Genomic DNA, 16,618 nt, shown 5'->3' on the forward strand with positions numbered 1-16,618 from the left:
ACTATTCACTGTGCTACCGTTCTTCCTCCTGTGCATGTAGCTGACTTTGAAGTAATTCTCTAATTTTAACCCCTTACAATAATCAGTTAGTGAACCTTTGCTTCTTCACACTGGGAGCTGCCATCTTGTATCCTTTTAAGTTAAAAAAAAACTAACACTTCTGCTCTGTATTATGTGAGCTAAACTGAAGTTCAAGGTACAGCTGTCACAAAGCCGGTAACATCACAGATTTGTGAAAGTGCACTGCTTCTGTCACAGGATACAAAATGCCTGCTACAAGATGGCGCCCAGTATAAAATAGAGCTTTACCAGCTGGCTCTATAATGAGTTAAAATAAGGTCTTTAAAGAGAGCTGCAGGGACAGGGAAGAATAATAGCATGGTGAGTAATAACCATCCTACTGAAGTTGTACCCAGCGGCTTAATGTCCCTTTAACAATAGCTTACATATAGTAGTGTATTACTTTAAAGGGCCATTGTTCACCAGATGTTTCTTTGCATACATGTTTTGTAGATGATCCATTAATAAAGCCCATCTGTAAGTGTGTTTGTAACAATGTTTAGTTTTGTTTTTAAAAGGTTTTATACTGGATTTTTAGATCAGTATATGTGCACATTCTTCTTTATAGTAGTGTCTATTACATGCAGTTATATGAAAATTGGTGTATACTGTCCCTTTAACTACACTTAAAAAATTGTGGAAGGCTAAGAGGAATTCATTATGCGATAATTCCTCTTCATAGCCATAAAAATCAAATAAAATGTTTTTTTAAAGGGGTATGAAACCTATTTTTTTTTATTTGATAATTCACATAAAACATGCAATTTTAAAAATGTTTTCAATTTATTCTATTAACTAATGTGCTTAGTTCTCTTGCTATACTTTGTTGAAAAGAATACCTAGGATGTCTCAAGACCAGCAAAATCACTACTGGGAGCTAGCTGGTGATTGGTGGGTGCACATATAAGTCTCTTGTCATTGGCTTACGATTCAGCTAGCTCCCTGTAGTGCATTGCTACTCCTTTAACAAAGGATACTAATAATACAAAATTGATAATATAAGTAAATTGGAAAGTTGTTTGCTCTCTCTCACTGGTTTTAAAACCTGTTCTTAGGCATCCCTAGCAGGTCAGATTTTTAGGATTACCTTGGATGAGAGCAAGTAAAATAACCATGTTTACTAATCAGCTGATTATTTCACCTGTGTTCTAGTTCAGATATCCTCAAAATCTGGCCTGTTAGGGAGGCCTGAGGACAGGTTTGAAAACCAGTGCTCTATCGGAATCATTAAAGAAAAAAAACAGAATTTATGTACCTGATAAATTACTTTCTCCAACGGTGTGTCCGGTCCACGGCGTCATCCTTACTTGTGGGATATTCTCTTCCCCAACAGGAAATGGCAAAGAGCCCAGCAAAGCTGGTCACATGATCCCTCCTAGGCTCCGCCTTCCCCAGTCATTCGACCGACGTAAAGGAGGAATATTTGCATAGGAGAAATCATATGATACCGTGGTGACTGTAGTTAGAGAAATTAAATCATCAGACCTGATTAAAAAACCAGGGCGGGCCGTGGACCGGACACACCGTTGGTGAAAGTAATTTATCAGGTAAACATAAATTCTGTTTTCTCCAACATAGGTGTGTCCGGTCCACGGCGTCATCCTTACTTGTGGGAACCAATACCAAAGCTTTAGGACACGGATGATGGGAGGGAGCAAATCAGGTCACCTAGATGGAAGGCACCACGGCTTGCAAAACCTTTCTCCCAAAAATAGCCTCAGAAGAAGCAAAAGTATCAAATTTGTAAAATTTGGTAAAAGTGTGCAGTGAAGACCAAATCGCTGCCTTACATATCTGATCAACAGAAGCCTCATTCTTGAAGGCCCATGTGGAAGCCACAGCCCTAGTGGAATGAGCTGTGATTCTTTCAGGAGGCTGCCGTCCGGCAGTCTCATAAGCCAATCTGATGATGCTTTTAAGCCAAAAAGAGAGAGAGGTAGAAGTTGCTTTTTGACCTCTCCTTTTACCAGAATAAACAACAAACAAGGAAGATGTTTGTCTGAAATCCTTTGTAGCCTCTAAATAGAATTTTAGAGCACGAACTACATCCAAATTGTGCAACAAACGTTCCTTCTTTGAAACTGGATTCGGACACAAAGAAGGCACAACTATCTCCTGGTTAATATTTTTATTAGAAACAACTTTCGGAAGAAAACCAGGTTTAGTACGCAAAACCACCTTATCTGCATGGAACACCAGATAAGGAGGAGAACACTGCAGAGCAGATAACTCTGAAACTCTTCTAGCAGAAGAAATTGCAACCAAAAACAAAACTTTCCAAGATAATAACTTAATATCTACGGAATGTAAGGGTTCAAACGGAACCCCTTGAAGAACTGAAAGAACTAAATTGAGACTCCAAGGAGGAGTCAAAGGTTTGTAAACAGGCTTGATTCTAACCAGAGCCTGAACAAAAGCCTGAACATCTGGCACAGCCGCCAGCTTCTTGTGAAGTAAAACAGATAAAGCAGAAATCTGTCCCTTCAAAGAACTTGCAGATAATCCTTTCTCCAAACCCTCTTGTAGAAAGGATAGAATCTTAGGAATTTTTACCCTGTTCCATGGGAATCCTTTCGATTCGCACCAACAGATATATTTCTTCCATACTTTATGGTAAATTTTCCTAGTTACAGGCTTTCTAGCCTGAATAAGAGTATCAATGACAGAATCTGAGAACCCACGCCTTGATAAAATCAAGCGTTCAATCTCCAAGCAGTCAGTTGGAGTGATGCCAGATTCGGATGTTCGAATGGACCTTGAACAAGAAGGTCCCGTCTCAAAGGTAGCTTCCATGGTGGAGCCGATGACATATTCACCAGGTCTGCATACCAAGTTCTGCGTGGCCACGCAGGAGCTATCAAGATCACCGAAGCCCTCTCTTGATTGATCCTGGCTACCAGCCTGGGAATGAGAGGAACCGGTGGGAACACATAAGCTAGGTTGAAGGTCCAGGGCGCTACTAGTGCATCTACTAGAGTCGCCTTGGGATCCCTGGATCTGGACCCGTAGCAAGGAACCTTGAAGTTCTGACGAGACGCCATCAGATCCATGTCTGGAATGCCCCATAATTGAGTTATTTGGGCAAAGATTTCCGGATGGAGTTCCCACTCCCCCGGATGAAATGTCTGACGACTCAGAAAATCCGCTTCCCAATTTTCCACTCCTGGGATGTGGATTGCAGACAAGTGGCAGGAGTGAAGCTCCGCCCATTGAATTACTTTGGTCACTTCTTCCATCGCCAGGGAACTCCTTGTTCCCCCCTGATGGTTGATATATGCAACAGTCGTCATGTTGTCTGATTGAAACCTTATGAATTTGGCCTTTGCTAGTTGAGGCCAAGCCTTGAGAGCATTGAATATCGCTCTCAGTTCCAGAATGTTTATCGGGAGAAGAGATTCTTCCCGAGACCATAGACCCTGAGCCTTCAGGTGTTTCCAGACCGCGCCCCAGCCCACCAGGCTGGCGCCGGTCGTTACAATGACCCACTCTGGTCTTCTGAAGCTCATCCCTTGGGACAGGTTGTCCAGGGTCAGCCACCAACGGAGTGAATCTCTGGTCCTCTGATCTACTTGGATTGTCGGGGACAAATCTGTATAATCCCCATTCCACTGTCTGAGCATGCACAGTTGTAATGGTCTTAGATGAATTCGCGCAAAAGGAACTATGTCCATTGCCGCAACCATCAAACCTATTACTTCCATGCACTGCGCTATGGAAGGAAGAAGAACAGAATGAAGTACTTGACAAGAGCTTAGAAGTTTTGATTTTCTGGCTTCTGTCAGAAAAATCTTCATTTCCAAGGAGTCTATTATTGTTCCCAAGAAGGGAACTCTTGTTGACGGGAATAGAGAACTTTTGTCTACGTTCACTTTCCACCCGTGAGATCTGAGAAAGGCTAGGACAATGTCCGTATGAGCCTTTGCTTGTGGTAGAGACGACGCTTGAATCAGTATGTCGTCCAAGTAGGGTACTACTGCAATGCCCCTTGGCCTTAGCACCGCTAGAAGGGACCCTAGTACCTTTGTGAAAATTCTTGGAGCAGTGGCTAGCCCGAATGGAAGTGCCACAAACTGGTAATGCTTGTCCAGAAAGGCGAATCTTAGGAACCGATGATGTTCCTTGTGGATAGGAATATGTAGATACGCATCCTTTAAATCCACCGTGGTCATGAATTGACCTTCCTGGATGGTAGGAAGAATTGTCCGAATGGTTTCCATCTTGAACGATGGGACCTTGAGAAATTTGTTTAGGATCTTGAGATCCAAAATTGGCCTGAATGTTCCCTCTTTTTTGGGAACTATGAACAGATTGGAGTAAAACCCCATCCCTTGTTCTCCTAATGGAACAGGATGAATCACTCCCATTTTTAACAGGTCTTCTACACAATGTAAGAATGCCTGTCTTTTTATTTGGTCTGAGGACAATTGAGACCTGTGGAACCTTCCCCTTGGGGGTAGTTCCTTGAATTCCAGGAGATAACCTTGAGAAACTATTTCTAGCGCCCAAGGATCCTGAACATCTCTTGCCCAAGCCTGAGCGAAGAGATAGAGTCTGCCCCCCACCAGATCCGGTCCCGGATCGGGGGCCAGCATCTCATGCTGTCTTGGTAGCGGTAGCGGGCTTCTTGGCCTGCTTACCTTTGTTCCAGCCTTGCATCGGTCTCCAGGCTGGCTTGGTTTGAGAAGAATTACCCTCTTGCTTAGAGGATGTAGAATTCGAGGCTGGTCCGTTTCTGCGAAAGGGACGAAAATTTGTTTTATTTTTAGCCTTAAAAGACCTATCCTGAGGAAGGGCGTGGCCCTTTCCCCCAGTGATGTCGGAAATAATCTCTTTCAAGTCAGGGCCAAACAGCGTTTTCCCCTTGAAAGGGATGTTAAGCAATCTGTTCTTGGAGGACACATCCGCTGACCAAGACTTCAGCCAAAGCGCTCTGCGCGCCACAATAGCAAAACCTGAATTTTTCGCCGCTAATCTAGCTAATTGCAAAGTGGCGTCTAAGGTAAAAGAGTTAGCCAACTTAAGTGCTTGAACTCTGTCCATAACCTCCTCATAAGAGGATGCTTGATTGAGCGACTTTTCTAGTTCCTCGAACCAGAAACACGCTGCTGTAGTGACAGGAACAATGCATGAAATTGGTTGTAGAAGGTAACCTTGCTGAACAAACATCTTTTTAAGCAAAATTTTTTATCCATAGGATCTTTGAAAGCACAACTATCTTCTATAGGGATAGTGGTGCGTTTGTTTAGAGTAGAAACCGCCCCCTCGACCTTGGGGACTGTCTGCCATAAGTCCTTCCTGGGGTCGACCATAGGAAATAATTTCTTAAATATAGGGGGAGGGACAAAAGGTATGCCGGGCCTTTCCCATTCCTTATTTACAATGTCCGCCACCCGCTTGGGTATAGGAAAAGCTTCGGGGGGCACCGGGACCTCTAGGAACCTGTCCATCTTACATAATTTCTCTGGAATGACCAAATTGTCACAATCATCCAGAGTAGATAACACCTCCTTAAGCAGAGCACGGAGATGTTCCAATTTAAATTTAAATGTAATAACGTCAGGTTCAGCTTGTTGAGAAATTTTTCCTGAATCTGAAATTTCTCCCTCAGACAAAACCTCCCTAGCCCCTTCAGACTGGTGTAAGGGCATGTCAGAACCATTATCATCAGCGTCCTCATGCTCTTCAGTATCTAAAACAGAGCAGTCGCGCTTTCGCTGATAAGTGGGCATTTTGGCTAAAATGTTTTTAATAGAATTATCCATTACAGCCGTTAATTGTTGCATAGTAAGGAGGATTGGCGCACTAGATTCACTAGGGACCTCCTGAGTGGGCAAGACTGGTGTAGACATAGAAGGAGATGATGCAGTACCATGCTTACTCCCCTCACTTAAGGAATCATTTTGGGCAACATTATTATCAGAGGCATCATTGTCCCTACTTTGTTTGTCACATTCATCACATATATTTAAATGGAGAGGAACCTTGGCTTCCGAACATACAGAACATCGTCTATCTGATAGTTCAGACATGTTAATAGGCATAAACTTGATAACAAAGCACAAAAAACGTTTTAAAATAAAACCGTTACTGTCTCTTTAAATTTTAAACTGAACACACTTTTTTACTGAATATACGCAAAAGTATAAAGGAAATGTTCAAAATTCACCAAAATTTCACCACAGTGTCATACAGCCTTAAAAGTATTGCACACCAAATTTGAAAGCTTTAACTCTTAAAATAACGGAACCGGAGCCGTTTTTACATTTAACCCCTATACAGTCCCTGGTATCTGCTTTGCTGAGACCCAACCAAGCCCAGAGGGGAATACGATACCAAATGACGCCTTCAATAAGCTTTTTCAGTGGATCTGAGCTCCTCACACATGCATCTGCATGCCTTGCTTCTCAAAAACAACTGCGCATTAGTGGCGCGAAAATGAGGCTCTGCCTATGACTAGAAAAGGCCCCCAGTAAAAAAGGTGTCCAATACAGTGCCTGCCGTTTTTTTAATAAAATTCCCAAGATTAAAATAACTCTCCAAAGTTATAAACCATTAAATATGATTATAAAGTAATCGTTTTGGCCCAGAAAAATGTCTACCAGTCTTTAAAGCCCTTGTGAAGCCCTTTTATTCTTATATTGAAAATTAAGAAAATGGCTTACCGGATCCCATGGGGAAAATGACAGCTTCCAGCATTACCAAGTCTTGTTAGAAATGTGTCATACCTCAAGCAGCCAAAGTCTGCTCACTGTTTCCCCCAACTGAAGTTAATTCCTCTCAACAGTCCTGTGTGGAAACAGCCATCGATTTTAGTAACGGTTGCTAAAATCATTTTCCTCTTACAAACAGAAATCTTCATCTCTTTTCTGTTTCAGAGTAAATAGTACATACCAGCACTATTTTAAAATAACAAACTCTTGATAGAAGAATAAAAACTACATTTAAACACCAAAAAACTCTGAGCCATCTCCGTGGAGATGTTGCCTGTGCAACGGCAAAGAGAATGACTGGGGAAGGCGGAGCCTAGGAGGGATCATGTGACCAGCTTTGCTGGGCTCTTTGCCATTTCCTGTTGGGGAAGAGAATATCCCACAAGTAAGGATGACGCCGTGGACCGGACACACCTATGTTGGAGAAAATGGGTTTCATGTCCCTCTGAAACTGAAAAGTTAAAACAAAATTATGATTTGGGAAAAGTGAAAGTGATAAATAAAAAGATAAAAGAAACTATAAGGAACAGAATCCCTCTAGTTAAGCAGAAACAAAACAAAAGAAGACTGGATGGAGCACCTTTTATACAAAGTACAGGGGGGTTGTCAATCAACAAGCTCTCTCTTGTCTATAGGAATACAAAGACGTATGATCTAAACCAGCTGTAAGAATTATATTTCCTCACCAGGGAATTCCCCTTTCCGATTGGTTTGTCCAAATTCCTGGAGCTGTGCCTGCTGGTTTAGCTGGTCCTTCTGTAAATTCTCATACCAATGAGTCACTTCTGCCCTCAGATCAGCCACTTGATCACTTGGATACATTTCAATAGTCATCTAAAACAAACATTCATTTATCAATATGCTAATTTAAAAAATCTGTAAAAATCCCAAACTGATAATATGCTAACCTTATCAGGAAGCCCCGCTGGCTGGCACACAATTCTCAGTGGTAACGACTGCTTTTCATTAAGAGCTTTCAAATGACTACTGATGCCAGTACCTTCAATTTGCCACTGTCTTAAATGATATGCAAACCTAAAAAAGGAGACAGAGTTAACTTAGTTATCTGCAAATGGGTCCCATTCCGTTAAGTGTTATTTTTTTTCTAAACTCAGTTATTCAAAATTAAATAAGCACTCTATATTTGCATGTGTTAAAAGCAAACTCAACTTTGAAAGATTGCACAACAAAAAGATTGCACAACAAAAACTAAATCTTGCTTTACGAGACTAAATGTCTTGTTTTGTTTACACGTATCATTAACTTGTTCCCAATAGGCTATCTTGGCTCCCTCATGGGATCAAACCCATAGGTTCAGAACGCCACCTCCTCCCGCATAAAAGGCTATCCAAGTTAGAGCTACAATGAGGCTGAAGTTGTGGTTTGGAAATGATGGTAAATCTAAATGACACTGCTATTTCTTTCTTTGCATAATAGTTAAAAAGCAATTTGTAAATGTGCGTTTGATTTAATATTTTGAGACATTCATTAGACATAGGCTTGTGGGCCATCCTGCTGTTTTACAAGCCTAAGTCATCATAAAGAGAAAGAGAAAAATAGCTGTATATTTCAACACCACCAAAATGTTACACTATGTTAACTACAGTATATACATTTAGAATTAGGACTCCCCAACTCATTCTATGAAAGGCTATTGAAAAATAGTTTAAATTTAGATTAAAAAAAATAAATAAAATTAGAGCTGCAGTACAAAGCTTGTGGGATCCATGTGACATTATAGTCAAGCAATTGCTAAGCATTCCTGTATAAAAACCTTGCTAACAATTTATTTAACTTCGTTCCCCAACTCATTGTGATTAAAGATATTCAGTGATATATTTTTAAAGGTATATGAAACCCCATTTTGTTTTCTTGCATGATTCAAATAGAGAATGCAATTTTAAACAACTTTGTAATTTACTTCTATTATTTTATTCTTCATTCTCTTGGTTTCATTTATTACAAAGTGTGGATATAATCTTAGGAGCCGGACCATTTTTGAAGCACTTTATGGCAGCAGTTTTGCAAGAATGTTATCCATCTGCAAGAGTACTGGATGGCAGCACTATTTTGTGCCATATAGTGCAAGTGAGTTTTTAATACTAAATCAGGTTTAAACTAAAAGTAAAGCACTTATGTATCACTGAGAGACATAAAAGGAACAAAAAATAAAGCAAAAAATTATCTTTTAAACTTAACCTTAGTTAATGTAATGGTGTAAACTGTACCAAGATTGCTTTAAAGAGTAAACACCTTGGTATTTAATTTACATTTTTGTTCAGTTATGCATGGGAAAGCATCATTACAATATACTTAAATTATTTTGACCCATGTCATGTCATTTTTCTCTGAAAATTGTGGATTTTCTAATTCTCATAATTGAAAAACATAATTTATGTAAGAATTTACCTGATAAAATCATTTCTTTCATATTGGCAAGAGTCCATGAGCTAGTGACGTATGGGATATACATTCCTACCAGGAGGGGCAAAGTTTTCCAAACCTCAAAATGCCTATAAATACACCCCTCACCACACCCACAATTCAGTTTAACGAATAGCCAAGAAGTGGGGTGATAAGAAAGGAGCGAAAGCATCAACAAGGAATTGGAATAATTGTGCTTTATACAAAAAATCATAACCACCACAAAAAAGGGTGGGCCTCATGGACTCTTGCTAATATGAAAGAAATGAATTTATCAGGTAAGTTCTTACATAAATTATGTTTTCTTTCATGTAATTGGCAAGAGTCCATGAGCTAGTGACGTATGGGATAGCAAATACCCAAGATGTGGAACTCCACGCAAGAGTCACTAGAGAGCGAGGGATAAAAATAAAGACAGCCAATTCCGCTGAAAAATTAATCCACAACCCAAATCAAAAGTTTTAATATTATAATGAAAAAAACTGAAAATATAAGCAGAAGAATCAAACTGAAACAGCTGCCTGAAGTATTTTTCTACCAAAAACTTCTGCTGAAGAAGAGAAAACATCAAAATGGTAGAATTTAGTAAAAATAAGCAAAGAAGACCAAGTTGCCGCTTTGCAAATCTGATCAACAGAAGCTTCATTCTTAAAATCCCAGGAAGTGGAAACTGACCTAGTAGAATGAGCCGTAAAGGCGGGGATTTACCCGACTCTAAATAAGCATGATGAATCAAAAGCTTTAACCAAGATACCAAACAAATGGCAGAAGCCTTCTGACCTTTCCTAGAACCAGAAAAGATAACAAATAGTCTAGAAGTCTTTCTGAAATCTTTAGTAGCTTCAACATAATATTTCAAAGCTCTTACCACATCCAAAGAATGTAAGGATCTCTCCAGAGAATTCTTAGGATTAGGACACAAAGAAGGGACAACAATGTATCTACTAATGTTGTTGGAGTTCACAACTTTAGGTAAAAATTTAAACGAAGTCCACAAAAAAAAACGCCTTATCCTGATGGAAAATCAGAAAAGGGGACTCACAAGAAAGAGCAGATAAATCAGAAACTCTTCTAGCAGAAGAGATGACCAAAAGGAACAACACTTTCCAAGAAAGTAATTTAATGTCCAGAGAATGCATAGGCTCAAACGGAGGAGCCTGTAAAGTCTTCAAAACCAAATTAAGACTCCAAGGAGGAGAAATTGATTTAATGACAGGCTTGATACGAACCAAAGCCTGTACAAAACAATGAATATCAGGAAGTTTAGCAATTTTTCTGTGGAACAGAACAGAAAGAGCAGAGATTTGTCCTTACAAAGAGCTTGCAGACAAACCCTTATCTAAACCATCCTGAAGAAACTGTAAAATTCTAGGAATTCTAAAAGAATGCCAAGAGAATTTATGAGAAGAGCACCATGAAATGTAAGACTTCCAAACTCGATAAAAAATCTTTCTAGACACAGATTTACGAGCCTGCAACATAATATTAATCACTGAGTCAGAGAAACCTCTATGACTAAGTGTTCAATTTCCACACCATCAAATTTAATGATTTGAGATCCTGATGGAAAAACAAACCTTAAGATATAAGCTCTGGCCTTAATGGAAGTGGCCAAGGTTGGCAACTGGACATCCGAACAAGATCCACATACCAAAACCGGAGCGGCCATGCTGGAGCCACCAGCAGCACAAACGATTGCCCCATGATAATTTTGAAAATCACTCTTGGAAGAAGAACTAGAGGTGGAAAAATATAGGCAGGTTGATAACTCCAAGGAAGTGTTAATGTATACACTGCTTCCGCCTGAGGATCCCTGGTACCGGGATAGGTACCTGGGAAGTTTCTTCTTTAGAGGAGATGCCATCAGATCTATTTCTGGAAGCACCCACATTTGAACAATTTGAAAAAACACATCTGGGCGAAGAGACCATTCTCCCGGATGTAAAGCTTGATGACAAAGATAATCCACTTCCCAATTGTCTATACCTGGGATATGGACCGCAGAAATTAGACAGGAGTTGGATTTTGCCCAAGCAAGTATCCAAGATACTTCTTTCATAGCCTGAGGGCTGAGAGTCCCACCCTGATGATTGACATACGCCACAGTTGTGACATTGCCTGTCTGAAAACCAATAAACGTCTCTCTCTTCAAATAGAAGCCAAAACTGAAGAACTCTGAGAATCGCACGGAGTTCCAAAATATTGAATGGTAATCTCACCTCTTGAGATTTCCAAACCCCTTGTGCTGTCAGAGATCCCCAGACAGCTTCCCAACCTAAAAGACTTGCATTTGTTGTGATCAATGTCCAGGTTGGATGAACCGAAGAGACCCGTAGAACTATACGATGGTGATCTAACCACCAAGTCAGAGATAGTTGAATTTTGGGATTCAAGGATATCAAATGTGATATCCTAGAATAATCCCTGCACCATTAATTCAGCATTAAAAACTGGAAAGGTTTCATATGAAAATGAGCAAAGGGAATCGAATCCAATGCTGCAGTCATGAGACCTAAAACTTCCATGCATATAGCTACTGAAGGAAATAATACAGACTGAAGGTTCCGACAAGCTGAACCCAATATAAATTGTCTCTTGTCTGTTAGAGACAAAGACATTGACACAATCTATCTGGAAACCTAAAAAAGGTGAAGCTTGTCTAAGGAATCAAGGGACTTTTGATAAAATGATCCTACAACCATGTCTTTGAAGAAACAGCAGAAGTTGAATCATATGGGATTCTGCAGAACGAAAAGACTGAGCAAGTACAACGATATCGTCCAAATAAGGAAACACTGAGAACCTTTGAAAAGATTCCTAGAGCTGTCGCTAGGCCAGAAAGGAAAAGCAACAAATTGGTAATGCTTGTCTAAAAAAGAGAATCTCAGAAAATTAAAATAATCTGAATGAAAACAGAATATGAAGATATGTATCCGGTAAGTCTATTGTAGGCAAATAATGCCATTGCTGAACAAAAGGCAGAATAGACCTTATAATCACCATTCTGAAAGATGGTACTCTAACATGACAATTCAAAAGTTTTTCTTTCTTTGGGACAATGAATAGTTCTGAACAAAACCCCAGACCCCGTTCCTGAAACGGAACTGGTATGAATACCCCAGATAACTCCAGGTCTGAAACACACTTCAGAAAAGTCTGAGCCTTTACTGGAATAGCTAGAATATGTGAGAGAGAAAAAGACGTCTCACAGGCGGTCTTACTCTGAATCCTATTCTGTACCCCAATCTAAGAAGTTTGGACCGAATTGAACCAAACAACTTTAGAAAAATCTTAACCTGCCCCCTACCAGCTAAGCTGGAATAAGGACCGCACCTTCATGCGAATTTGGGGGCTGGCTTTGATCTCTTAAATGGCTTGAATTCATTCCATTTTGAAGAAAGCTTCCAATTAGAAACATGTTACTTGGGGAAGAATTAGGTTTATTTTCCTCATTAAGAACAAAAACTAATATAAGCTTAGAACTTAAAGGGATACTATACCCAAACATTTTCTTTCATGATTAAGGTAGAGAATACAACTTTAAACAATATTCCAATTTACTTCTATTACCTAAGTTGCTTCATTCTTTAGATATACTTTAATGAAGAAATAGCAATGCACAAGGTGGACCAATCACAGGAGGCATCTATGTGCAGCTACCAATCAGCAGCTACTAAGCATATCTACATATGCTTTCCAGCAAAGAATATCAAGAGAATTAAGCAAAATAGATAATAGAAGTAAATTAGAAAGTTGTTTATAATTGTATGGTCTTTCTAAATCATGAAAGAAAAAATTTGGGTTTCATGTCCCTTTAATCTTGAAGCAAAAAAACTCCCTTCCCCAGAGTAACAGTTGAAAGTATTGAATCCAACTGTGAACCAAATAATTTATTACTCTGGAAGTAAAGAAAATAGAAATCTGGATTTTAGAAATCAAATCAGCATTCCAAGATTTAAGTCACAAAGTTCTTCTAGCTAAAATAGCTAAATACATAGATTTAACCTCAATTTTGATAATATCAAGAAATGGCATCACAAATGAAATTATTAGCATGTTGAATCAAGTTAACAATGCTAAACAAATCATAAACCAATACTTGTTGCGCTAAAGTTTCCAACCAAAAAAGACGAAACAGCTGCAACATCAGCCAAAGAAATTGCAGGCCTAAGAAAAGGACCTGAAAATAATTTTTTTCCTTAGAAAAGATACAAGTTTCCCATCTAAAGGATCTTTAAAATAAATACTATTTTCCATAGGAATAGTAGTACGTTTAGCAAGAGTAGAGATAGCCCCATTAACTTTGGGGATCTTTTCGCAAAACTCCAAACTAACTGCTGGCAAAGGATACGATTTTAAAACCTTAAAGAAGGAATAAAAGAAGTACCAGGCCTATTCCATTCCCCAGTATTAGGAACTGGAAAAAAAACTCTGAAGTAACCACAGGAGGTTAATAAGCAGAATTTAAATGTTAGCTAGCCTTAAAATCAAGAGGACTAGTCTCCTTAATATCCAAAATAATCAACACCTTTTCAACAAAGAACGAATGTACTCTAATTAAAAGTAAAAAAGTAGATTTGTTAGTGTCAATATCTGATGAAGGATATTCTGAATGAGATAAATCATCATCAGAGAAGGATAATTCAGTATGTTGTCGGTCATTTAAAAATTCATCAACTAAATGAGAAGTTTAAAAAAGAAAAAACAGAATTTATGTTTACCTGATAAATTACTTTCTCCAACGGTGTGTCCGGTCCACGGCGTCATCCTTACTTGTGGGATATTCTCTTCCCCAACAGGAAATGGCAAAGAGCCCAGCAAAGCTGGTCACATGATCCCTCCTAGGCTCCGCCTACCCCAGTCAGTCGACCGACGTTAAGGAGGAATATTTGCATAGGAGAAACCATATGGTACCGTGGTGACTGTAGTTAAATAAAATAAATTATCAGACCTGATTAAAAAAACCAGGGCGGGCCGTGGACCGGACACACCGTTGGAGAAAGTAATTTATCAGGTAAACATAAATTCTGTTTTCTCCAACATAGGTGTGTCCGGTCCACGGCGTCATCCTTACTTGTGGGAACCAATACCAAAGCTTTAGGACACGGATGAAGGGAGGGAGCAAATCAGGTCACCTAAATGGAAGGCACCACGGCTTGCAAAACCTTTCTCCCAAAAATAGCCTCAGAAGAAGCAAAAGTATCAAACTTGTAAAATTTGGTAAAAGTGTGCAGTGAAGACCAAGTCGCTGCCCTACATATCTGATCAACAGAAGCCTCGTTCTTGAAGGCCCATGTGGAAGCCACAGCCCTAGTGGAATGAGCCGTGATTCTTTCGGGAGGCTGCCGTCCGGCAGTCTCGTAAGCCAATCTGATGATGCTTTTAATCCAAAAAGAGAGAGAGGCAGAAGTTGCTTTTTGACCTCTCCTTTTACCGGAATAAACAACAAACAAGGAAGATGTTTGTCTAAAATCCTTTGTAGCATCTAAATAGAATTTTAGAGCGCGAACAACATCCAAATTGTGCAACAAACGTTCCTTCTTTGAAACTGGTTTCGGACACAGAGAAGGTACGATAATCTCCTGGTTAATGTTTTTGTTAGAAACAACTTTTGGAAGAAAACCAGGTTTAGTACGTAAAACCACCTTATCTGCATGGAACACCAGATAAGGAGGAGAACACTGCAGAGCAGATAATTCTGAAACTCTTCTAGCAGAAGAAATTGCAACTAAAAACAAAACTTTCCAAGATAATAACTTAATATCAACGGAATGTAAGGGTTCAAACGGAACCCCCTGAAGAACTGAAAGAACTAAGTTGAGACTCCAAGGAGGAGTCAAAGGTTTGTAAACAGGCTTAATTCTAACCAGAGCCTGAACAAAGGCTTGAACATCTGGCACAGCTGCCAGCTTTTTGTGAAGTAACACAGACAAGGCAGAAATCTGTCCCTTCAGGGAACTAGCCGATAATCCTTTTTCCAATCCTTCTTGAAGGAAGGATAGAATCTTAGGAATCTTAACCTTGTCCCAAGGGAATCCTTTAGATTCACACCAACAGATATATTTTTTCCAAATTTTGTGGTAAATCTTTCTAGTTACAGGCTTTCTGGCCTGAACAAGAGTATCGATAACAGAATCTGAGAACCCTCGCTTCGATAAGATCAAGCGTTCAATCTCCAAGCAGTCAGCTGGAGTGAAACCAGATTCGGATGTTCGAACGGACCCTGAACAAGAAGGTCTCGTCTCAAAGGTAGCTTCCAAGGTGGAGCCGATGACATATTCACCAGATCTGCATACCAAGTCCTGCGTGGCCACGCAGGAGCTATCAAGATCACCGACGCCCTCTCCTGATTGATCCTGGCTACCAGCCTGGGGATGAGAGGAAACGGCGGGAACACATAAGCTAGTTTGAAGGTCCAAGGTGCTACTAGTGCATCCACTAGAGCCGCCTTGGGATCCCTGGATCTGGACCCGTAGCAAGGAACTTTGAAGTTCTGACGAGAGGCCATCAGATCCATGTCTGGAATGCCCCACAGCTGAGTGACTTGGGCAAAGATTTCCGGATGGAGTTCCCACTCCCCCGGATGCAATGTCTGACGACTCAGAAAATCCGCTTCCCAATTTTCCACTCCTGGGATGTGGATAGCAGACAGGTGGCAGGAGTGAGACTCCGCCCATAGAATGATTTTGGTCACTTCTTCCATCGCTAGGGAACTCCTTGTTCCCCCCTGATGGTTGATGTACGCAACAGTTGTCATGTTGTCTGATTGAAACCGTATGAACTTGGCCCTCGCTAGCTGAGGCCAAGCCTTGAGAGCATTGAATATCGCTCTCAGTTCCAGAATATTTATCGGTAGAAGAGATTCTTCCCGAGACCAAAGACCCTGAGCTTTCAGGGATCCCCAGACCGCGCCCCAGCCCATCAGACTGGCGTCGGTCGTGACGATGACCCACTCCGGTCTGCGGAATGTCATCCCTTGTGACAGGTTGTCCAGGGACAGCCACCAACGGAGTGAGTCTCTGGTCCTCTGATTTACTTGTATCTTCGGAGACAAGTCTGTATAGTCCCCATTCCACTGACTGAGCATGCACAGTTGTAATGGTCTTAGATGAATGCGCGCAAAAGGAACTATGTCCATTGCCGCTACCATCAAACCGATCACTTCCATGCACTGCGCTATGGAAGGAAGAGGAACGGAATGAAGTATTTGACAAGAGTTTAGAAGTTTTGTTTTTCTGGCCTCTGTCAGAAAAATCCTCATTTCTAAGGAGTCTATTATTGTTCCCAAGAAGGGAACCCTTGTTGACGGAGATAGAGAACTCTTTTCCACGTTCACTTTCCATCCGTGAGATCTGAGAAAGGCCAGGACAATGTCCGTGTGAGCCTTTGCTTGAGGAAGGGACGACGCTTGAATCAGAATGTCG

The 16,618-nt window shown here is 40.4% G+C and overlaps 1 protein-coding gene across 3 annotated transcripts in view; it reads right to left on the reverse strand.

The window, feature by feature from the left end:
• USP34 (ubiquitin specific peptidase 34) overlaps positions 1-16,618 on the reverse strand; it is a 1,226,195-nt gene that overhangs the window by 567,739 nt on the left and 641,838 nt on the right. For all 3 annotated transcript variants that reach the window (XM_053712051.1, XM_053712050.1, XM_053712048.1), the window contains 2 exons: positions 7,679-7,805; positions 7,457-7,604 (listed from right to left, as the gene is read on the reverse strand). In XM_053712051.1, coding sequence (XP_053568026.1) covers positions 7,457-7,604; positions 7,679-7,805 — 275 coding nt within the window. The remainder of the gene's footprint in view (positions 1-7,456; positions 7,605-7,678; positions 7,806-16,618) is intronic.

The sequence above is a fragment of the Bombina bombina genome, chromosome 4 (genome assembly GCF_027579735.1).
Source record: "Bombina bombina isolate aBomBom1 chromosome 4, aBomBom1.pri, whole genome shotgun sequence".
Taxonomy (NCBI): domain Eukaryota; kingdom Metazoa; phylum Chordata; class Amphibia; order Anura; family Bombinatoridae; genus Bombina; species Bombina bombina.